The sequence below is a fragment of the Zonotrichia leucophrys genome, chromosome 5 (assembly GCF_028769735.1).
Source record: "Zonotrichia leucophrys gambelii isolate GWCS_2022_RI chromosome 5, RI_Zleu_2.0, whole genome shotgun sequence".
Taxonomy (NCBI): domain Eukaryota; kingdom Metazoa; phylum Chordata; class Aves; order Passeriformes; family Passerellidae; genus Zonotrichia; species Zonotrichia leucophrys.
In genome coordinates this window covers 34,376,672-34,400,927 of record NC_088175.1, presented here as the reverse complement: position 1 = coordinate 34,400,927, position 24,256 = coordinate 34,376,672, and the positions used below count along the sequence as shown (strand labels likewise).

At 41.6% G+C, this 24,256-nt stretch overlaps 2 protein-coding genes across 20 annotated transcripts in view; one reads left to right on the top strand and one right to left on the bottom strand.

The window, feature by feature from the left end:
• Window positions 1-106: 106 nt before the first annotated feature.
• On the bottom strand, window positions 107-2,441 carry PTPMT1 (protein tyrosine phosphatase mitochondrial 1). Its single transcript, XM_064714308.1, has 4 exons — window positions 2,118-2,441; window positions 1,967-2,047; window positions 1,273-1,464; window positions 107-371 (listed from the first exon to the last, which is right to left on the bottom strand). The coding sequence occupies exons 1-4, from the start codon at window positions 2,286-2,288 to the stop codon at window positions 240-242; spliced, it is 576 nt and encodes a 191-aa protein (XP_064570378.1). The 5' UTR covers window positions 2,289-2,441; the 3' UTR covers window positions 107-239.
• A 96-nt stretch (window positions 2,442-2,537) lies between these two features.
• CELF1 (CUGBP Elav-like family member 1) overlaps window positions 2,538-24,256 on the top strand; it is a 59,730-nt gene continuing 38,011 nt past the window's right edge. For 8 of the 19 annotated variants that reach the window (XM_064714296.1, XM_064714295.1, XM_064714292.1 and 5 more), the window contains exons 1-2: window positions 2,579-2,621; window positions 19,084-19,124. The gene's annotated coding sequence lies outside the window, so the exon portion shown is untranslated. Of the gene's footprint in view, window positions 2,746-14,175; window positions 14,261-19,083; window positions 19,125-24,256 lie in introns of all 19 variants that reach the window. The other 11 variants (XM_064714300.1, XM_064714298.1, XM_064714285.1 and 8 more) reach the window with 10 other exon arrangements.

Below are 24,256 nucleotides of genomic sequence, written 5' to 3'. Positions count from 1 at the left end.
AACTTCTTGTGAATTGCAGTTCTGCTCAGCACTGATGTGTGGAAAAGAACTATGGGACTCCAGGAGATCTAGGATATTAGCCATAAGGAAAGAAATAGCCCTATTTCACCTTTACTGTAAAACGTTCTTTATTGATTGTCAAGAATGAAAACCCTTAAGCTTTTGTTAGATCATAAAAACTTTTTTTATAGCAGCTGAAATGAGGATTTTGATTCTGATTTTGATTAGTTTTTACTAAACTATGCAGTTGTCCCACTGATCAAATTCCTGTGAAATTTCTCCAGGACCTGGACTTGCTTGTGTCGAATGAGGATGTGGGGACGAATCTTGGTAATGGCCTCTATTGCTTCCTGAGGGCTCCAGTGATGCAGCTGAAAAGGCAGAAACCCAGCAAGTGAAAATCCATTCCATCCTTGCACCAGTTAACAGAACCCTCCTGGAGGCCACAGGCAATATTAGAGGTGTTAGAAAGCTTGCTGCTGCTTTGCCCCTTCGGTTTACTTGATGTTCTTCTGAGAGAGACCTGCAAGTCACACATTCATGAAATGTGTCCCTCAGTTATAGAGGAATCATTGTTGCCTGGGCCCTCCATGTTCCATCTTGCTCATCTTGCTCGCTCTTCCTTCATGTTGTGAACAGTTTCCTGTCCTAGCCCCACCAGACCAGAGCAAAAAGGCAGCTTGCTTTCTAATTTTTTTTTTTTAATTCTACCAGTACTCCCATCGCATTTCAGCACTTAGTGAGAAAGTTTTCTTTTCAACAGTAAGGGCAAATTTTCCAGGGAGCGCTTAGTAACGGCAAGGGAAGAATCCACAGGTGGGATTTTGTTCTTAGTGCTGGCTTGTTCTTAGTGCTGTTGGGTTGGTAGAAGAATTCAGAAAACAAGTCAGTTCTCTTGATCCTGAATTGTATTTATGGAAAAGCGTAGGAAGGCTCACCACTACTCCAGTGAACCAAGAAGAAAATACAACAAAATGTACGTTTATCTGCTAAATGAACCTGTGCTCATGAGTGACTTGTTATTCCCAACTCAATCTGTTCCTCCACAGAAAGAATTAAGAAAAGCAGAATAATTCATTATTTGCATTTGTATTCGAAACAAGGTAAGTTTAAGGCCTCTCTTAAAATGAGTGACCAAGCTCTGTAAAATCATGGAATATTAACCTAGGTGTAATGCTCAGGTATCCTGAGCAAGAGTAAACTATAAAGGTTGTCTGCATTTTATTTCTATTTTTTAATGAAAATTCACCCCATTTAGCAGAGACTCCTGACCTGAATTAAGTATGCTGCCACCATGGTGGCACTGCGGGAGCGTCCTGCCTTGCAGTGCACATAGACACTGTTACCACAGGCCCGGTGTCTCAGGATGAACTCCACGCCCTCGTGCAGGTTTTCCAAGGTGGGGACTCCAGTTAGATCCACAGTGCTAAGACGCAGTTGCTCCACTCCCATTGCCTCCCATTCCTGTGACAAACAGCAGATTCGGTCAGTGAACTTTTGGGTGGTTTTTTTTACTGAAAGAAATTAAGAACCTGTTGAGACAGTTGGGAAATTCAGAGAAGCTGTAAAGAGACTTTGAACATCAATCCATCAAATCAGATGTATGAAAACTTCAGTCCTGGTCATCAAAGGTAGTAGTTAAAAGGGACTGAAATCTGTTTCAGCTAAAGGAAAAGAGGGAGGTTGGGATGTCTTCCCAACCCAAAGGCATTCCTGTATAGTGATGTACGTGGCTTCCATGCTCCCTGTCTTTCCCTGCCACTGCAGCTACAGTTCACTGGCATGCTCACGTTTTACTGGTGTGTCGCATCGGTTCGGCTTAGGTACGAGTAGTCCCGGCTTTGCTGCCACAGGACTTGGCGGTGGCTGCCGGGATGACAGGAGGCGACTAAAGCCTCACCTGTGCCGGGACAGACAGTGACGAGAGACCTGGGCGGGGGGATACACCAGAAATCCCGGGGCTCACCTGGGGAGAAAAACAGAGGAACCGGGTCTCGTAGTCCTCGGTGAGGGTGACCACGCCGCGCACGTTCTCCTCCGCCACCAGCTGCGGGCACAGGCACCATAAGGGACCTCGGTTCCTCCCGGCCCGGCCCGCCCCGCTGCTCCCGCCTTACCCCGCGGATGCGCCCCCGCAGCGGCAGTGCCCCGAGCAGCACGACCTCGTCGATGCGGTGGAACCAGGGCCGGCGGGACCCGGGCAGCCGCGCCCGCGCCACCGTGTACAGCAGCGACGGGTAGAAGAGAAGCCGCGCCGCGCCGGCGCCCAGCGCCTCCACCAGCCCCATGCGCGCTGGGGCCGCGCAGCGCCGGACCGGGCCGGGCCGACGGGCGAGGGGGCGCCGCGGACGCGCGTACCGGGCGTACCGGGCGTCACCAGAGGGGTCACCCGCGGCGGGGTCGGGCCGCGGGCGGGAGGCGCCCAGCGGGGCCAGAGCGGGGCGGGGCTGGGCGGGGCGCGGCGGGGCCGGCGGCGCGGGGAGGGCGGGGAGGGCGAGCGCACCGCCCCGGCCCCCCCACTCCGCGCCCGCCGTGGTCTCTCCCGGAAGCGCCGCCATCTTGCAGAGCCGGCCCGAGGCGGCGCAGGGAGCGGAGCGGGGCGCGGGCGGATCTCGGGGCAGGTGAGGGCGGTGCCGCCGCCGGGAGGAGTTCGGGCCGCGCACGGCACGGCAGGGACGGCACGGCAGGAACGGCGCGGGGCCGGGCCGAGCCGAGCCGGCGGGAAGCGCGGTCCGTCTCGCGCAGGTAACGGCTCCTTGCCCCTTCTCCCCCGTTCCCCGGCGCTCCCGCCGCGAGGCCGCTCCTGCCGGGCCCAGGCGGCCGCCCCGCTCCCGCCCGCGGGGGAGCCGCCGCCGCCACCGCCCCGTGCGCGCCATCCCGGGGCGGTGCCGCCCCGCCGGGAGCCCCTCCGGGGCCCGGAGCCGGAGGCTGCCGGGTGTCGTATCTGATCCGAGCGCTGACAGCGCCGCGGGCGGTGGCGCTGCGGGTGCGAGCTCGGCCCGCGGCGGCGGCGCCATTGGGGGCGGGGGGGCTGCGGCGAGGCCGGGCGGACCCCGGGGCGGGGGAGCGGCTGCCCCGGGCTCGGCTGCCGTCAGCCTGCCGGGCTGGGCGCCCCGGGCACCTAGAGGAACCTGGGGTACGGTTGCTGTTGTCGGTGCGGTGAGGGGCTGGCCGCTGGAGCGGTGAAATGTGTGCTGGTGCACCAGGGGTGGAGGCGAGTCAGGCATACGAGAAGCACGATCAGGGAAATTGCAGTTCAGCACAGTGTGAGGATTTGCAGTCTTCAAGTATGAGAAGGCGTGACGGACACTGCTGGAATGAAGCAGGAAGAGGAGTATAAAAACCAGGAGAGACAGAGTGTAAAATGGGTGATAAATACGTGAAGAAGCAGTAAAGGCTGATAATAGCGTGCTTTTTTAATAGGACTGTTACGAGAAGGAAGTTGAGAGGCAACTTTAGAGTACACTCCTTTAAATTCCTGAGGAACTGTGGCCCAGACATTTTCACCTTTAAGGCACAGGCATTCTCTTCTGCCAGAAGTTGTTGGGGAACATTTTTCAAGTATTGCAGCTTTCTTGTATGTCCTGCTTGAGTGTGGTCGTTGGGTGTGTTTCACCAGTTCGCTGGATTTAGAAAAGTATTTGGTGGGGATTTAGATCATGAAGCACACTAGACTTCTGGCTTACAAGAGCTTGTGTTTCTGACTATCTTGAATTTGTGTTTTTATCTTTTGTGTATGTCTGTCCTTTCAGTCTAACTCTTTGTACCAGTGATCACAAAAAATACTGAACTGTTTCCTAGTGTCTTTCGTGGTCTCCTCTATTGTTTTTCTCTAGGTTAGTTCATCAGATAGGTTTTACTGCATTGACTTGGCGTTGCACAGCCATAATAAACCCATCACATTTTTATTCTTTTTTCCATTCCCCTCGGCTACGTTGCTATGTTCTTGGGATCTCTGCATAATATGAGATACTGTATCTTCCTAGAATTGTGTCTGGACCTAAGCCTTAGAGAAGCAGCATTGTTGGAAATACTGCTGCTGTGGTAGATGTTTAAAATAATTCTGAATGTCTTTAGATTGAGCCAAGAAATGTTAGGGTAGGTACAGCTTGTATCTAGCAGCTTAATATGTTCAGTTGCATTCCTGCTGTTGAAGGGCCCCCAGGACAGGAGCACAGATCTTATTCCTGCTCAGAGACATGGGTGCAAATGTACATACTACTAAAATTCTTAAATGGGAATTTTTAAATAGGGTGATGTAAATAATTGTTTTTTTCTTTAGGTGGTTACTGCTCTCTTTCAGCCTCTGCTCACATTCAAAATTATTGCTGATACCTATTTTGGGAAGGTTTATGCTGTTCTGTGGAGTGCATTCACTATTTCTGAATGATCATTCTTGCATGGCTGTCTTTATTTTGGTTTTCCTTTCCCTAAGTTTCTAACGTTATATTGGGGAAAATCAATGTGTGATCCTAACTGCTCTGTTACGTGTTTCCCCTTTTTGTATCTGGGTTTTGTTTTTTTTTTAATAGGTAGCAAAATAATTCATGCAAGCCTGGGACATTCTGTTTAAATGCAAAAGAAAGCAGGAACACAGTATCTGTGGAAAAGCAGACAATTGAAAAGTGACTGTTCTGAAGTCATGAACACTAAAACATGAAGATTTATGTGTTAGGTAGTTTTGTTTTGAAAGTGGACTGCCTACAAAGTGAGAAGAATGTACCAATCTTTCACTATGAGAAACAGGGTAAAGAAATCCATTGTAGTACTATTGTGTACTTCTTACTGTATCCATGTTTCTGCTAGGCCTCCAAAACTTGATGCACTTGTAGGATTATCTTTGCACAGCAGGGGGAAGGTTCTTTTAGTTCTTCTGCTACGAGTAGGGGTTCTGAAAACGTGCTCCCTTCTCTAAAGGCACCACTTCTCTAAAGGGGAAAGCAGGAAATGTGGCAGGATCATCAATGTACAATAGTTGTCTGTCTCACTAATAATAATAATTCCATGCCTTGCCAAGTAACCTGTGCATCAATTGGAGAGTCATTGGTTGAAACAAAATATGATGCTTTGAAGTAAGGGAAATATTTATAATGTTGTGTAAATTTTCTTCTAAAGTCACAGTATCCTGTATTGGTTGAATTTCATAAGAGGTAGAACCTTATGTGATTCTTAAATATTTAGATTCACTTTGAGTTAAGCGAGATTCTACCTGAAATCCAGTATCTAATTGAACTTATTGGGAAACTTTGTTGTGAGCAAGTTGCTCCTTAACTATTTCTTGCATATTTTTCTGAAGTGTGGCTATTGATTATCAGTTACTGAGTCATCTGCCACAAATCTCTTCAGAGTGCCCACTCTGATTTTTCCTTTAGTGCCTGTTTTAGAACAGGTGGGAAGTGTGACAAATTGTCATAGTTTTTGAGATTTCCTGGTTATTGGTCTTTAGCACTGAGATCCAAGAACCCACTGTTCTGGCTGCTGAACTGGAGACTGTTCTGAAGTTAATATGTCCAGTTTTCCAAGGCATAATGTGAGTTGGTTACTGTGACTGCTGCAATAGTCAAATGCACTCAGATCTATATTTCTGCTTTCTTATTTTTCAGTCTTGCCATGAATGTCTGAAATGTATTATTTCAATCTGGGCATGTTTAGTATTGCTTGTCCTTCAAGACTATGTGCAGAGTTATTCAATGCCTTCGGGCAAGAAGGTATGATTTTTATCCATTGATCAGGTACTTGGCAGGAGGAAAAAATAGTATAGAAGGAAGGAAGACTAATATATTGCAGTATTTATTAGAATGGGGATTGTGAGTTGAGGAAAGTTACTTAGGGCTTCTAATGGGTATTTCCCAAAGTATCACAGAGCAGGATCTTGAGTGATGATCCTGTTACAAGATTTCTTGAGGCCAAAGAGATTATTTTGATTGGAAAAAGTAACTAGTAGTTTTACTGCCCTTCTTCAAGTCATCAGAGATACTTGTTATATGAATAAATGCAAGATACCACATTTCTGCTACTGTTCTCTACAACCTGTTTTATAAAGATGCCAAGACACTTTGTGTTTGAGAAATAAGAATGAAAGGAGAGCATTCACATTTCAAGAAGAGATTTCCCAAACATCACCTGATGTGAGACTCAGGCAGGCAGAACTAATATACACATTGGACCAAAGCTGCAGAGCCACTTAGTCTGCAGGTGCTTTGCTATAGGGAGGAATAGCTCACGAGTCTGAGCAGTGATGGACAGAGCAGGCTTCTTTGTGTGACAGCAGTAGAGTGCAGCACAGCCATCATCCCAAGGAGAGGAAGTCATCTTTGACATCTTGAGTAGCTTCAAACTTCCAGCTGTCTTAGCTCTGTGCTAAAGAAAATGCATCATTGCTAGCTGAGTTCAGGATGAACAATGAGCAGCTAGATGGCTGAACAGAAATCTTCAGTAGTTTCCAACTCTTAGTGAAGAATTTCAGTTTAGATGATGCCGTTTGTGTCACAGGTATATGTAAGTGAAAGCCTTATGCCAGAAGAGGAATCCTTGTCCACAAGCTGTCTGGTCTGTCCCATGTATGCATGTTACCTTTGTATCTTCAGTATACTTAGTATAGCATGGGCTGTCTTTTTGTTTTTAGAAAAGGTGTGCTGGCTTTCTGGCTGCTCTGTTAGAGGCAGAGTATTAGTGGCAAACTGACAAACTGCGGGTTTTGGTAAGTCTTTACCAATTTTGAGTCTTTACCAATTTAGTGTAGATTTATAACTGGTTTAATGGCTTGGGTTGCAGTGGTAAAGTCCCAGGTAGAATTAAGATTATGTAAACTGGGCTTAAAACCATATCGCCCTGGGATTTTTACATTGGTTTGACTAAGTTGCTTGTAATACAGCATGGAATAATTATTTTGAGTATTAAGAAATCCATGCAAATGAGCAGGCAGTTTGGGTTCTTCGTTGTTTGTAGCAGCACTCCTCAAGTAGATCTTGAATGAGCATGTGGATGAGAGGACGGGTGTTTGTTGAATATCTGGTGTCATGCTGCTGTGGTATCTGGCAGGCTTTCCTTTGCAGAGCGTTTTTTTTAATGCTTACATGCTCTGTGTTCTCTCAGAACTGGATGGTCTCCCAGTTCGTATAAGAACCCAGGTGAGTGTCTTACATTGTTTTTACTTTAAAATAATTGGAGTTTTTCAGGACCGTGGCTTCTTTTTTTCACCACTATCAAAAGTGTTCTTTCAGGTATCTTTCACTTCTGTCTGCTGGTTGTTTTGTACTGCACCTTTCATGAAAGTAATGTAGTTGTTATCCACTAGATTTCAGTATTTCACATGTCAAAGTAAAACTGTTTTCCTTCAAACATCACTTAAAATTCAGGCTTTCACTGAACCCATGCATATTCTCTGCTATTTTTGTCCCAAACTATGCAGTTCAAAAGATATTCCAATGTAGGCATGCAATCCGCAAATTTTTTAGATTCTGTTGGAAAGGGAATATTCATGTCTGCTTTTTCCAAAGCAGAGGAGTTTGTAATTCAAATCAAGCACTTAGCAGACAATGTCCAAGTCTACATACAAAGCATCTTTCTTAATATATGTAGGGATTTGCAGGATGGACACCAGGCATCTTATTATCTCTGCAAAATCTTACAAGATAGAATTTTGATAAATGTTTCTTCAGAAGGCAATGAAATATTGATCTTTCAGGAAGAGAAAATGTATTTTGAACATCACATCCAGCTTTTGCATTTTATGTAGGCACAATACACTGTAAAAGTAATTCTCTAATTTCCAGGTTTGTATTCCAAAGCAGAGCACCATCTGAAAACATTTTTTGCCTACTTACCTGTATTACGTTGTTATTTGTCTTCAAAAATTTTCTGTCCTCCATTTAAAATTCTGAATTAAAAAATACTTGGATGACAGGTCAACTTAGTGATAAGTTATATTTCTTCTTGGGTTTTTGTTGGTTGTTTTTTCTTGCATGTGATTGTTCGATGAATGTGGAGAACAATTGAGGACAAGTTGAAACAGTAAAAATTACTTGCACAGTCCTAAGTGACATTAGAAGTGATACCCTTGAAAATATCAAAATCTTTTTGGGGAAGAAAAAGGATTATATATTTACTTCTCTAAAGCAGTTTTGATTGCTCAGAAATCCATGATTATTTGCATTGGAGACTTAGGAGAAGTTAAGTGAGTATTTTGTGATACTTATGGACTAAAGCCACCATGTTACACTCTGGATTGTGCATTCAGTGCCAGAATTTGATCACTATCAGAGACTGGCTGTAGGTGGTACTGTCTATATTTCACAGTGTGGAAGCTGCTATGACACTAATTGTCTGATGCAGAATTTGCTTTGTAATTCCTTTGGGTTTACAATTATTTTGTCATTTAGTTCAAGACTAAGTTTAACAGGAGTTTCTTGGGGAGCAAGACTAGGACACATAGTCTTGATCCTTATCCGTAAGGGAAATTATTTAGGCTGTGCTTAGGTGTAGAGCTAATTCTGCATATTCTGTTATCTTCCCAAATTTTCAGGGAGCCTAAACCATTATCTCAGTAATGAGAAATTTGAAAAAAAATCAGGATGGTTGGTTTTAATGCCAGCACTTTTGTGTCTACTAGCACGTGACATTAACAAAATTCCCTGACTAGTGTGCTTCTCTGAGTTCTAAATTGGCTGCTGCATTCCTGATATAGCTGGAAGTTGCAGCTTCCACTTACTTGTATGACAGAACTTTTCTGGTAGCTTCTGTAAGGTAGTTTGGTAGCACCACATAAGTGTGGGATACACCAAGGAGAAGCAATAGGCAGCAGCATGTGGTAATAAATTGCTTATGAATAATGATGCTTTTTTATATAAATGAAGCTGCTTTTGAATAAATGAAACTATCTTACTTGTGCAGTAAAAATAAAAATGGACTGTGCTACTTGTGTAGTTTTCGTTGGTTTTTTTCTGTGAAGACCTGTGGATTTGAGTCTTCAATTACACTTACTCTGCTCTTCCTGTGCCAGAATGTGAAAGGGGTGGGGTGGGTGGAGACAGAAAAGGATGCTGCACAGAAGTGCATTTCTTCTGTTTTTAAGAAGAATGCATAGGAAAAGGTTTAGTTAGTGTTTAAACACTGGCAAAAAGGACTACTGGGATAGCAGACAAGATGTGGCAGGTCACCATAGTACTTAGTATCAACCAATGAGAAAGGTCATGCTTCCTGGTTTAGGACAATACTTGAAAAGGGAGAAGGGTTTAAAAAGATTTCTGTAATTCAATTTGGGCTGGAGGGGGGAGAAGGTCAAACCAAGAACTTAATATGTGGTTGTGTGTGTCCAAAAGCAACTAGGAAGGCTTCACTAGTTCAGTAGTTACTGAAATGCTGGTGGATGTGGGGATTCCCTGGGAGGAAGATTTCTGTCTTTTTCTGAGTTGCTGCCCAGATTTTGTTGGTGAATATTGTTAGATATTTGTGCATTATTAAGGTGAGCGCAAGAAAAGTGGAGTTGGAACTCATCAAAACAGGAACTCTCAGGTTTGTATGCTTTAATTCTTTTCTCTCCTTGCACTGTGTGACAGTGAGTGAGGGTGTGTGTGTGTAAAGGAACTTGTCTCAGCAATGGTCTCTTTCAGAGACCATGTATGGGTAAAGCAGTTCGGCTGCTTCAGCTCCTGCTCCTCCCTCTCGGGGAGCTGAGCAGAATCTCTTCTGCTGAAAGGCTTGTTCCACTTTCTGCTTTCTATATTTGTCCAGCAGAGCACACTGGCTCACCAGGCAGTGGCTGGCCTGGTGGGCATTTGCTGAGCAGAATTGAGAGCCAGAGCTTACAGTCTCTGTTATGTCCATCTGTCTGTCTGTCTCTGCGTCTCTGGGATGCTGGTGTTCCAAGTGAAAGGCGATCTGTTTGTGGTTGTTGTCTTTTTTATAAACTGCAGTTCATCCCAATTTGGGAATCTAGGGACTGGAAATGGAGGAGTTGTCTTGCAGGGGCAATTTGTAGTGGGTGCCAGTGGCATCAGAAAGACCCAGACTTAACCTCCAAAAGAGCTGCTGTCTTCTGGGATGAAGATTTTAATCTCCCTTCCTGCTTTGGGGAGTGATTAGCCAAGGCCTGTATCCTTCCATAAAAGGTCTGTTGTCACTGTCTGCCTTGAAGATTAATGAAAGCTAGATCCTGTCCTGGAAGATCTGAGTGCTGTGTTTGCTTGTTATGGGCAATGGGGATTAATGAGGAGCTAGACCCTGGCCTGCCTAGTTTGGAATCAGATGTTGGTGTTCTGGGATGGGGCCTCTAGGAAATACCTTGTTAGGATGGGCTGGAAACTTGCAGCTAAGACTTCCCTGACTGTGTGCTTGCATAAACTTTGTATTAAGGCTCTGCACACATTGGGATTACTATTCACAGTTGCTTTTTTAAATAGTGAATCAGGTGAACAAATAGTGCAGGATGTCTGTTAGCTGCTACACTGTAGTAAACTGTTGATGCAATCTTCGAGTAGCAGAAAGGTGCTCAAAATAGTGGTAGCAATTGAATGCACCATTAACTGTGGCAATGATTTTTTGAGAGGGAGAAAGAGGGCAATTGTTCATGGGACACTTTTTCTAAATTTTAAGAAATACTGTCCCCTTAAAAATTACGGTCTTTTGAATATCTTTGCAAATAGGCATCAGTCTTTTGTTTCTTGAATTTGAGAGAGGTAAACATTGTTTCAGTTGTGAAATTGATTTTAGCCAGAGTCTGCCTTTTTTGTTGAGGGCCATGTTCCATAAACTCAGTTTGAATTATTTGTCTTTCTTGCTACTGCAGTGTCTTCAGTGTATTTCCTCCTGAGAGAGCTATGTGTCTCTTGGATTTGGAAGAAGGATGTTTTGGAGGCAAATTGGTGGATCTCAGCTGCCTGGCAGTGTCAGGATTGTACTGATGTCTGCAGGCAGGGACTGCCATTGATGTGTGACAGAGGGTCATCTTCTTGAACTGATTCAACTCAAGCAACTTAGTTGTGTGGCTGTTTTCTGATCATTCTTTATTTAATGGAGACACACTGCAGTAGTTTTTCCCTCTTCATGTGGAAATCTTGCAGAATTTGTTGTAAATATGCAGCCCGTGGGATGTTAAGCTTGTGACCTGAAGTATCTTGGTATTTTGCCTAATTCTGGCATCCTCTGCTAGAATTAGGTCCTCTGCCCACCTGTCTTCCCACTTTGCTGCTTGCTGACTCCCTAGCTGACAACCTTTCATTTACATGAGTTACCAGTTAAAATAAATTTTTGGTAGAGGTCAGTGACTGGAGTTTTATGATTCCTCAGCTTTCAGGTGCTTTCTTATAGCATACTCACCATTTCCTCCAAGTAGTCTTGGAGCAGGAATATAATTGGGCAGTTTTAAAGGCCTCTTGGAATTACACTATTGCATGTTTAAAACTACTGTGTGTCTGTTCTGTGAAAGATGCCATGATAAATGGATAGAACTCTGAATAAATAATAAATATATGTGCACCAAAGGCATTTGAGTAGTATAATGACACTGGGGAATTTCAATCATGCCATTTTGTTGTAATCTTCCTAAAGGCAATATGTGAGAAAGTAGTATTGTTCAGAGCTAAGCCAGCTGTCAAGACAGGAAATCTTGTGTGCTGTATATACTTTTGTTTTTAAGGGAGAATACCCAATAATCTGTTGTATCTTGACTGTTACCCTGTCTGCAGAAAAGATTTAATCAGGGTATGAGACAAATGAAAAGTTAACTTTTGTCTGATGTCCTTTGAAGATACTGAAATTCCACAGGAAAGTATAATTTTTTATTTTCTTCTTGCCCTACTGCCTGCCTTTTCATTTTTTTACAAAAATAAGCCCTTTTAAAAAATACTATAATTATGCAGTTGAGTAATAAAGTTTGGTTAAGGGTGGATATATGGAAAAATTACAGGAATTGTAAATTAAGCCCAGTGTGCATTTCAGATTGATGAAACTTAAAACTGCTATTGTGAAGTATTTACAACTCCAGGAAGAGTGAATGAAAGTTGGAAAACATTTACTCGTGATTTCAAGAAGTTAAATCACATTGTTTAATCAAGAATATGAAGTGACATGTCTCTAATATCTGAGGCAGTCCACTGACAAAGCATTGGAACAGTGAAGATGATTATATGGAAGGACATGTATGTAGTTCTTACAAACAGTGTTTTCTTAACAGAAGCAGTGGAAGCCTTGTTTATCACTTGAGGCCTTTAGAAAGGATCAATCAATAGAGATTTATTTGTGTGAAATTCAGTACCTAAATCTGATGATCTAGTTCCATGAGTAATTTAAATGAGCATGTGCCAGTATTGCTCTGAAAGAGGCTTGTGCTGTTTTTCATGCGTTTTTCCTTTCCTTTGTGCTACCAAGAACATCTGTGTGGTTGTGAGGTGAATTGAATCTAGGAGCACATCTGGGTTAAAACTATTATTTTCCTGTAATTGGTAGTGGACAAGATCACACCCTGACCATTTCCTCTCTCAGGCTTCTTGCACAGAGGTGGTGCATGGACAGCTGGTGAGAAAAGAGTTGTGCACTATTCTTTTGGCAATAGCACCAGCTTAAACTGGATCTATAGCAGGAGTATCTCAACCTATTCCTTTGTATTTCTTCCCCATTTCTATTGAATGTTAATGGAGAGCTCTTATCTAGTCTTCTCAGTTGTATAACCTGAAAATATTAAGTGAGAATCGTTTGCCTGTGTTGCCTGCTGGGGTACATTTAATTTGGTTCTAGACAGGGAAGTCCTGAATGTTGTCTTAACATACTTCTTAGTAAATGCCATATTTGGTACACACTGATGCTGCTCTACAGAAAGCCTGCTATTGATTTGGGAAAAAATTGGTGAGCTTTTCGTATGTGAGGACAGAGAGAAAATTATGTGCCACGTATACTTCCAAAACCTTACATGTGACAGTCTTAAGCCTCCCAAATCTAGGGACAAGGTATAGAGAATTCAGAAATATATTTATTTTATGTCCATTCTGCCTTCTTAAGCAGCCAAAGCTGTATTGTGGCACTTGTTTTTGCCATAAAGTTCATGGAGTCTCTTCCTGCTAGCACTGGAAAACTGCTAGCAGGTGTCATACTGTGCCTTTCAGTAAAAATGATGGAAATTAATTGATGGATGAGTGTGTAAGTGAAGAACACCTGAAAATACATGAATAAGACTTGAGGCAAGGACTAAACCTCTAGCTCTTGGCAAAGTACATTGACACTCTTGATCCTTCTCCACCCATCCAACTAAAATCTAAGATCGGGTTATGGATCTGGCCTTGTACAGCAGGAGGGTTTCTGAGGCCTTGGGAAGAGCCAGGAGCATGCAGAGTTTGCTGTGCTGATGCAAGAATCAGTGAGCATCTACCCCCAGAGATGAGCAGTCTGGAGAGGGTGTGTCAGGGTCCCAAGTGGACCAGGAAGGGAGTTTGTGGAGTAAAAAGCTGCTGATACCAGCAGGAAAGGCATTCTATTCGTTGTATTCGCATGTTGAAACAAGGAATGAAAACTTCTTCAGAGGAAAGTTCATGTGAGGTGTGGCATTACATTTGTGATTAGTAGACTCAAAAATGGTGTTTCATGGCATGTGTTCATGTATTCATGTGTGTTCAGCAGATTGTAAATTAATGCACTTTTTTAAAATAAGTTTTTCTGTATTATTTACAGTTGTATGTTTCAGACACTATATAAAGATATTGAAGAGAGGAGTAAATGTTGCAAAAAAGAAATCAAAGTATATACAAATGATGTTACAAATGATGACAAATGAGAAACCTTGAGAGATCTGGACTAGAAGCTTAGTAAGAACTGCTTTGCAGTGAAATGGTTACATTTTATTAAATTTGTGTTTTAGAGCAAAAGTGGAACATTCCTAAGTTGATGTTCCCACAGCAATGCCAGCATTTGCCTCTGATGGAGAAAAAGAAATAGTATGAAATATTTTTTAAAGCTTCAGCTCTATACACCCAATATTAAATCTCTTCAAGTGTTAACAAAAATTATTTGCTGGTAAAAGTGATTTGAATCAGTATTCATTGGTTATAATAGAGCAGTAACTCCAATTCTTTGCAGATGTAAATGAGTGAAATTTGTATCCATTTACTTCTGCAAAGGATTTACCATGTGCCTGTTATAAAATAAAGATAAAAATAATTGAGGATATTTTTACTCTTTGGTTTGCAGGCGTGGCAATGGCAGATTCTGCACGGTAGAGTTCATGACAAGTATTTGTCTAATATAAGCCAAGCAAGAATCATACAAGCTTCAGGTAAATCAGTCTTTCTTAGTTGTGCTTCTTTGAAATAAAATACAAATGTTTATTCTTCAACATTTTTCGAACACAGAATTTCAGACCTACTCAGAATTTTGTATACAGTTCAATTCTGATCTTTCAAAATTGAGACACCTCAAAATTATTTTCTGCTAAAGCTAGCAGTAGGTGCTGGAAACAACCATGTACACTGCATCCTCCTTTGGCATTTTAGGTGTGGTACTACAGAATAGTGATTGCATTTGGGGATCTTCGTGGGAGACTTGTAATACATCTTTATTCTCTGTTTGCTTTTGAATCTGTTCTCTTTTGTACAATCAGAAAAAAAAGGTGTGTTAGTATCTTGAATTTTTAACACAGAGCTATGCTAGCTGTGTCTGTGTAAGCATTGCACAGGGGTGGTTTCCCCATTGACATTTTTTTATCTTGCCTTTAAAGATAGGTAAGTTGGAAGTGTTACTGTTTGAATCTTGTGGCTGAGATGGATGAGGTTGTTAAAGTTCAGCTAAAGTTCAGTTGCTTCTAGGAGTAGGCTTAGTGGTTAAGCTGAGAATATTGTTTGTGTTCACTAAAACTCATCTTATACCCAAAAGAAGGCCAAACTCTGCTGTATGTGTTAGGTCTTCCTGTGGCATGTAGAGTCTCCATAAAGCAAAGCATGAATGCATGCTTTCTGACCTTCATTCAAATAGTAAATGAAATGTTGCTTTAGTTTGTACCTTCTCTGTTTGCAACTCCTAGTATATTTTGAGAGTCCCTTAATACCATAATCTGGAGAGAAATAGCAAACTAAAGTCTTTTGTTGGTGAGATTGTTTCGGATTTTATTAACAGACAGATTTTTTTGGAATTTTTTTGGTGAAGTTGTTTATGAGGTTTTTAGCTGAGATGCAACTGTAACAATGTGATGATACCCCTGACTCTGATTAAATACATCAAAATTCCTTTTCACAAAGAAATAAGATTACTATTTCTTTGTACATATTTGTCCATATTTGACCAAATAGACCAAAAAGTTGCTATTCAGCCACATAGTTAATAATAAAAGTTTTGCCTTCTAAGCCCCAGTCCCACGTTTTGAGCAGTAGATCGTGGGATAGCTTTGTATTGTTAAAGAGTGTCTTTGAGGCTTTCATTGTGCATTGTAAGACTTAATGATGAATCTTAAACTGTAATTGCTGACTAGACATGGAACAGACATTGCAGATATGATCAACATCCCAAATCTTAAGTATCTTATGATGTCCTGGTTAGAGTAACTTGAAGCATAACATCTTAAATGTTTTCCTGTCCTTTCATCTTTATCTGCAGTGGTCCCAAAATGTGCACCTCTTCTATTCTTCATTCTGTTCTTCGAGTTAGATCTGAAGTTGAAAAAACTTACGTTTTTATAGTAGAACATACTATCATGAGTAATTCAACTTGCTAGCTGTGTAGTTTGTCTGCCACTCTCTATACCCTTTAGTATTTGTGCTGGCAGTGTTGAGAAAAACAGTATTTGACAGCTCTGTCTGCCAAAATAAATTGAGCAGTCACAGTGACTGAGCTGTGGCCTCTCATTGAACAAGTAGCTTGTGGTGCTGAGAGGTTTGGGTGGTGTAAAGATTGCAGTAGAAGGGCACTTCTCGGATTAAAAGGTTCCTTCGCTGGTAGCGTTTTTATAGGGTAGGAGTTTCCCCTTGCTGTCTCTGTTGTGTGTTGCCTCATTAGTAAGGGTTGCTACAAAGTGACATTTCTGTGGGTTGTGGCCTGGGCTGTGCCGTGATTGCAACTTCCTCTGGTTTCTGTAGGACTCTCGGTTTGTAATCCGTGTCGTGCACTTGCTCCGTCGCTCTTTGATGCATCCTTATCTCCCTCCCTCCTGTACTTCTTCCAAAGAAATAGTTCTCTCTGTATTTTCAAATTGGTCATTATTTTCATTATTGGTCATTTATTTTTCATTATTGGTCACATGGATTCCTAAAAGTATGTAAATCTGCAGTGAGTCCAGACTGAGCCCTGATTTATGTGAGAGACTGTTGACGCCAGGATGTATCTGAGGCTGACCTATGTGGTCTGTTTGATCTGTTGGCCTCTTTAATTGCCAATGGTAACCTTGACAATCCCATAAACATTAGTTCCTGGAAAGCATAATGAGAAATCAGAACTTACTGGTCTAGACAAAGTGCTGACTATGACAGTAATTTCATTGATCACAATCCATTAAATGATCTGGCATTCTCTTAGATGGTCCCGGGTGCTGGTGAGACAGAAGTTCTACCACTTAGTAGAAAAGCAGTATTACTGGATTTATTGGGCTCATAGCCATTGTCTAGTACTTAGTGGATAGAGCCACTTGTTTTCATCACCAGCTGCAGTTCTGTTTCTATTATATTGCATATCAAAAGTTGCAACTGTTCATCAACAAGAGTATATTTTGTCACCTTTAGATCTGGCAGGGCCATTAAAGTTAAGCGTTAAATCTTTGTTTTTCTACATGGAATACTCAGGTAGTTCCTCCCAGCTTTGTGCAGTAGTTGAAATTGACAGCTGTACTCAGCTGCAGCACCTTAGTCAGGGAACAACTTCAGGAAAATTTTTATAAAAGCTGTGGTGAGAGATTGAATTTACCCCACTAATTGTTTTGCTGACTTCACTAGGCACACTCATGCTGTGAAAACACCTGGCTGTCAGCATCAAATGCTGGCTGGGGAGAACCTACTTTGCACGAGGGCTTACTGCCCCATCAGTTAATGACAGAAGTGACCATGCTGCACACATGGCTAGCAGCACCCAGCTGTGTGTATGTATATACCTTAGTCTGAGGGATCCAAGATCCAGCTTTTCCTGAGAAGAAACACAGTTGTCAGATTCTGTGGCCTTTGGGCCAGGTTTGTCTGATGTATAAACTTGGATAAATTATTCAGTGTATTTATGTTCTGCATGCAATTAAATAAACCATACTAAAACAATTTGTGATTTACTAGTACTCTCCCAGGCTTTCTACAGGTGGTTACAGATTTGCTGCTTGGTTTTTGAAGTTTTTATTGTCTTGGATTTTGCCTTTGATTCAGTGAAGTGTATTTTTTCCCAAAGGTATCCAAGAGTTATGGGTTCCTCTGGGTATGTTAGCTGCACTTTTGGTTTCTTTGAAGTTTTTTAATTAATTCACTAGAGTGTTACAGTTACATGTGCAACGTGAAGGTCTTCTTTTTAACATCAAAAAGTTGCTTATATAGATGTTCTTAAGCCTTCAAAAGATCAAGTAACTGTATACTTCATTTTATCTGAAAGATGATTATCTAAGGAATATAACTTAGCATACAAGCAAAAAATTTATGGTACATGTTGTTTTGAAGACATTAGAAGCTAGGCATGAAGAAGATCTGTTAGCAGGAATCTAAGACCCTTTTTTTGGCCATAAAGAGATATTTTGTAATTAACTTCAGAAAAGCAGAGGAATCTGGCGCAGGTGGAAGAACTGTCTTAAGGTAACTTTTGCCTCAATCATGAATTGGAGCTTCATAATCCAGAATGTTGTGAAACAGAACAAAAATCTATATGCAAAATGTTCTCTGAACAATAGTCAGTTTTGAGTAATATTTTAGGAAAAATTCATGATTTTGAAAATACGCATTTCAGATAACTGCATTAAGTTTGTCAGGATTCATAGTTTGGGTTTTGTTTTCAACAAATATTATAAGGAAATTAATTTTGTTTTTATTTTTAGGATCCTTTATTCCTTTAGAAGCTTTAGTACTTTATTAAATAAATTGAACAAATGGGAAGAATTTAGAAGAATTGAAATTTCTCAAGAGATCTCCCTTTGAAAAAGAGGGCATGAGTACTTGTGATATATAACCAAGTATACAACATGGCAAGTTAGAAGAGGATGTGGCTCGCTTATTCTTGCTTACTAAAAAAAATGTAGAACAAAGGTTAAGTAGGGGCCTGCAAACCAGTCAAAACGTGGGAGCTCAGATAGCCTTGTATAATTCTGCTTGGTTTTGGATGCAGGTTTTAGTTTGGTAACTATAGATAAGTAAATAGATTTGAGTTTTCTGTAAATACTGCTAGACTGACATGAGTGTAGTTCTGCAGAATAACCCAGGAGGAGGCAGAGAAGAAATTATTTTAGGGGGGAAAAAAGTCAAGAAACCTCACAAATGAAGAACCCCGAGTTTGTTTTTAAGTACAGACTAGCTTGTGTTGAGCATCTGTTACTGAGTTTGCAAAAAAAGAATTTTGAATCATGAAGTAGCATCCCCTAGTATGAGGTGCTAGTACAGAAAATCTGTATGGTTCCTGGCTGATGATTTGCTTAAGATGTAGAAATAACATTTTTTCCTTGTGTTGTTCAATTCTGTGTTCCCTAATTCAGCACTTTTTGAGACATTTCCATTTATGCAGTCATACATTCGAGTTCCCCTCCGCAGGTTCATGGTCATCTGTTAGTGCTGCAGCTGTCAAAATAACGTCATATAGGAGTTTAGGATTGTGGCTACTGTTGTTGGTAGCTGCTGCTGTTGTGACAGCCAAAAGGCCAGAGAGGTGGCATAAGTCCACTGAACATTGCTAGGAAGCTCTGAGCCTTCTGTTTTCAGCCAGGTTATGTTTGCAGTCCATTTTTGTGCACCCTTTCATTTACCCTGTATATTTGAAATATGAAGCTCCAGTTTTGATGCTATTGAGGGTTGTTACCACCTCATGATGAGTTCTGTTATTAGAAATATGCTTACTTTCCCTGTCCTCAGTGCTTTACCAGGTGGAGTTCACATAATGCTTGTTATTATCTGATGTTAACTCTGGAGTCCTCAATGTGTGTTTTTCCTTATCTTTTAGAGTGAAGACTGGAACAGCTGGACAGAGGTGCGTAGCTGCAGGTATGAACCAGCTACAGTTTGTATCCCTCAGTTCCATAGTAGAGCTTCCTTATAAAGGTTTAGAGAGATGTTTTTACATTCAGTGATGAAAGCAGTCATTTTCCACTGCAGTGAGCAGTGCTCCCTGAACCTTAAACTCTGCAGTTTCCTGCCTTTGTACTGCCAAAGGGGGTTGGGAGTGTTAACAGTTCAGGGCTGTGAGTACTGAGTCAATAGGCATCTTTAACTCCATCTGTAATTTAATAATTTTAGAAACATAACTGCAAAGTAGAAATGCATGTCTTCATAGTAAGTTCTTGACCAGAACAAATCTGCAGTATTCTGTAGTACATGAAACCCTGAAGGTGAGTATTAACGGAACAACTCCTGGACTGTGACAAATTTGATTATGTGCAGTAGAACGGGAACGTAGTCCAGTATGAAAATGCATGGAGTCAAATGTGAGGATCTTTTGGTGCAATTTTCTTCGTGCTAGAAGTTCAGTAAGGGTGTAGTTTCATGTGTCAGCTGAGACAATTGCCCCTTCTCAGTTTCCAGCTGAGAGTTTAGTGCTGTCTCCTTTGGTTATGTTTGGTTCTCATGGTAGCTTGCATTATAGACAGAGTCAGCTTGACAACCCAGTAAAAAGCTCTTCTGTGATCTAGTTGTTTCTCTGGTTTAGGAAGTTGGAATAATTTACTGTGTGGTCAGAGGAGTACAAAAGAACGTATCAGACTGTTTGTACTGTGCACCTCAAGAGTTTCAGTTCACTTCTGAGACAACTGACCTGTAAATGCTGTGTTAAGTAACACTATCAGTATCACCACAACTGAAATTTGGTGATGTTTCTTCCCATGAATTACCTCTGCTATGGCAGAAATATTTAACGTGTGTTTTGGTCTGTAGACAACCAGAGAGAATTAGGTTTTTATATTGTCTTGAGGAAAGAGTTGGTTTTTTTGCTATGGACAGACATTTCCTACTGTTTTCATAAATATATTGGGAAGGATTTGGTTATGTCTATATCAGAAAGAAAAACAAATCGTCTTTAAAGTGCAGGATATCCTGTCTCTCCATATGTTACTCATCAGGTTAGAAAGATCCAAAGTTGGTTTAAGAAATCCAGGATCACCTTCATTTTCAAGTGATTTTTTAGAGAATTGGTGACTGACCTCTGTGTCTGGAAGTACCAGTTTGAGGACATTTGTCTCCAGGCACTGTGTGCATTGCAAAGCACTCAACTTCTTTTCTAATGTCTGATGCTCTGTACTTTGTGCTTCCTGCTCCTTTGCTGTCCATTAGGACCATACAGAAGACTGGCAAGAGAGAATACTGATCATTATGTTTGTGTCTCTTTTCTGAAGAATTTGCATCTTTTGAGACAGACTAAACTGATTTGGCCTAGTTTTTCAAACTCATGGGATTTTCCACCCAGATCCAGAATCAATATATTTGGATTACTTAAATAACAAAACAATCAGATATTTAAATAGCAAGATAATCACCACGTTTGTGGTTGATGAAAATAAGTCACTTTGATTTGGTGCAAGATCCGTGGTTTCTCATCTTAAGAGCAAAGTTGAATTCATCTGCCTAAATGTGAATAAGAAAGGTGACCAAATGGAAGAGGATGGAGTCTTTTTTTGAACACCTAATAAAGGTATATAAAATTGTTTGTATATGTTCCAGTATGAAACGTCTCATCATGGTCCACACTACAGAGATATATATATCAGAATATACAGAGATATACATCAGAATAAAACTGATGGCATTCTGCTTCTGGTCTGGTACAGAGAATAACAATAAGGAGGACTCAGCTTTGCTTTAAGATAAGGAGTCAGTTCTACCTCTGTATTGACTCTTGTCATATACACATGTACCATGCTGAAACATGTCTGTGTTCAAGTAAAATTTCTGCATATGAGATATGAACCCCTTCCAAAATGGAAATCTTTGGCATGGAGATAAAAATGGGCATTAAAAGATTGTAGATTGTCATCTTAAGAGTCTTCTCCAACCTTAATGATTCCATGGCTAGAGTCTAGACAGAGACTAGACTCTTGACATGATGCCATGACAGAGTTCAACCATTAACCTAACACTGCCAAGTCTGTCACTAAACCTATCCCTAAGCCCCACATCTACACATTTTTCAAGTACCTCCAGGGATGGAGATTGTAACACTTCTCTGGGCAGCCTGTTCCAATACTTGACAACACTTTCAGTGAAGAAATTCTTCCTAATATCCAGTCTAAACTTCTTCTGGTATGACTTGAGGCCTTTTTGTGTGGTTTTGTTACTTGGGAGGAAAGACTGACCGCTACCTCAGTACAACGTCCGTCCTTTTAGGTAGTTGTAAAGAGAAGTCTCCCTTCATCCTCCTCTTCTTCAGGCTGAACAACCCTAGCTCGTTCAAGTTCCCCCTGTAAGACTTGTGCTCCAGACCTTTCATTAGCTCCACTGCCCTTCTCTGGATGTGCTCCAGCCTTTGGTGTCCTTGTAGTCAGGGGCCTAAAACTGGGTGCAGCTCTTGAGGTGTGGCCTTGCCAGTGGCAAGTACAGTCACTGCCCTGGTCCTGTCCTGGTCTGCTGGCCACACTGTTGCTGATCCAGGCTAGGATGCCATTGGCCTTCCTGGCCACCTGGGCACTGCTGGCTCATGTTCAGCTGCTGTCAGCCAACTTCCTAGGCCCTGCTCTGCTGGGCAGCCTTCCAGCCCCACTTCCCCCAGCCTGTAGCGCTGCTTGGGGTTGTTGTGACCCAAGGGCAGGACCTGACACTGGGCCTTGTTGAGCTGCACACACTTGCCCTCAGTCTGTGGATCCAGCCTACCCTGATCTCTCTGCCTAGCCTTCCTATCCTCTGGCAGATCGACACTCCCACACAGCTTGGCGTTGCCTGCACACTTGCTGAGGATGCAATTGATCCCTTCACTCAGATCATTGATAAAGAGATTAAACAGTGCTGAGCCCTGGGGATCACCACTGGTGACCAGCCATCAGCTGGATGTAACTGCGATCACCACCACTCTCTGGGCCTAGCACTCCAGTCAGCTTTTACCCAGCAAACAGTACACCCATTCACATCATGGAAAGTCACCCTGTCCAGGAGGATGCTGTGGGAAACAGAGTCAAAGGCTTTTCTGAAGTTCAGGTAGACAACATCACAAGCCTTTCCCTCATCCACTCAGCAGCTCACCTTGACATAGGAGATCAGGTTGGTCAAGTAGGACCTGCCTTTCAGAAACCCCTGCTGGCTGGGCCTGATCCCCTGCTTGTTCTGTGCATGTTGTGTAATGGCACTCAGGATGATCAGCTCCATGACCTTCCCCATCCCAGAGGTCAGGATCACAGGCCTGTGGTTCTCCAGATCCTCCTTTTAACCCTTCATGTAAATGGAGTGTAACATTTGCTAACTTCCAGTCAACTGGACCCTCCCAGTCAACTGTGAGCTTCTGTCTAGGCTACATTTCAACTTTCTTTGGGTAACATGCAACAAAAAGCTTTCCTTTGAATAAAATGAAATGAGAGAGATAATAGTACAAAAGTACTACTATTTTTGTAGTATAATATTAACTGATTTTTGTTTGTATCTGGTGCTATTCATAAAAACAATTTGAGATTAAAGGACTCTTCAAAATGGCTTGTCCAACTGTTCCGGTGGCCGCAAAGGACACTGAAACTTGAGACTTGTTGCTTTTAGTCCAAAAGGGCTCTTGAAACTCAGAAGAAGAAAATAAAAGACTATCAGAAAAGATTTTAAATGTGTCTAAGTGCTATTCTTAGACACATTTAAAACTTTTATTCTTATAAGACATTTCAGCAAGGAGAATAATAATTTGTAGTTTGTTCCTTTGAGTTAAGATAACGTATTACATTTCTTAAGTAAAATAAAGTGACTTTGGCCAGTTCTTACTTTAAGGTTGTAGTTTACATATCCACAAAATGTGTTGCTTGCCATAAACTTAAAAGTGTTTTTTGATTCAGAGATTCTCCTCCTGCAGGTTAATATAAAAAATATAAAAATATAACGATCTTTGTACATGGTATTGTCTTGGAATTGTACAGCTGGTTCTGTTACTCCCCCTGGGCCCAATATGCAACCACACAGCCTTCTCTGTGTAAATGTAGTTGCCTTGCCTGCTGTAATGCTTTACGGCATGTTTGGCTTGAGGACAAGCAGAGTATTGAGAGCTTTCCAAGAATGACTGGATTTCCAGCTCCTTACTAGAGGAATAACTTCTGGCTCTGTTTCAGTGTCAGAAGACTGTCCTAAAATGTGTAGATTTAAGAGTCCTTAAAAATCTGGTGAATACTATAGAGATTGCAAAACGTTTTTTTTCCAGTGTATTTTTTTGACTAAGTACAGAGCTTCAGATTCATGTCGTACAGGAGAGGACAGAAAAATGCAGGAGTATCTGAAACCAGATTTGTAGGTACTGTGTTTGTATTGACAAGGTAAAAAATGTTGAAACAAAGTTTTCTGTTCCATAGAATTGCTTGCAGGATTGTTTCTTGCACAAAAAGATGGCCAGGAGTTTACCTTCAGCTATATCCATCTTAAAAAGGAAAAAAGCAAAACCAAACCAAACTCAGAGGCAACATTTAGGAGAAAGAGAGCAAGGACAGTCTTAAATGGAATCTGTACCTTGCCTTCAGCACAAGATTGCTTCCAAGCATTATTCTTATTCTCTTTCAGTAAAGATTTGAGCATTGAAGTGTAAGTGTGATATGCCTTCTGTATTTCTGTCTTAGGGTCTGAATTCAGTCAATAAGCAAAAACTTATTGGGTGCGAGGGGAAAACTCAAACCTTGCCACTGCCTAAATTGTTGCATCCTGTCCCCTGTCCTTCCACAGGGTAGAAATGTGTGTCCTCTCCTCTTATACTCATTTCCTGCTTTGTCTCCTGTGTCATACAGCTGCCTTCATTTCCTCTTACTATTGTTGTGACCAAGCCACTTTTCCTACTTTCTCAAGAAGTTTTTTCTGTCTGCAGTGCCAAAGTGTCTACAGGTCTTTCTGATCTCTCTTAGATATTTAAGGTTTCCATAGTTTTTTGTCTCTTGCAAAGTGTAAGAATTTTTATGTTCTAGCAATGTGATTAGAAAAATTAAAAATGCTGCTCAAAATCAAACTACTGGAATGTTTGG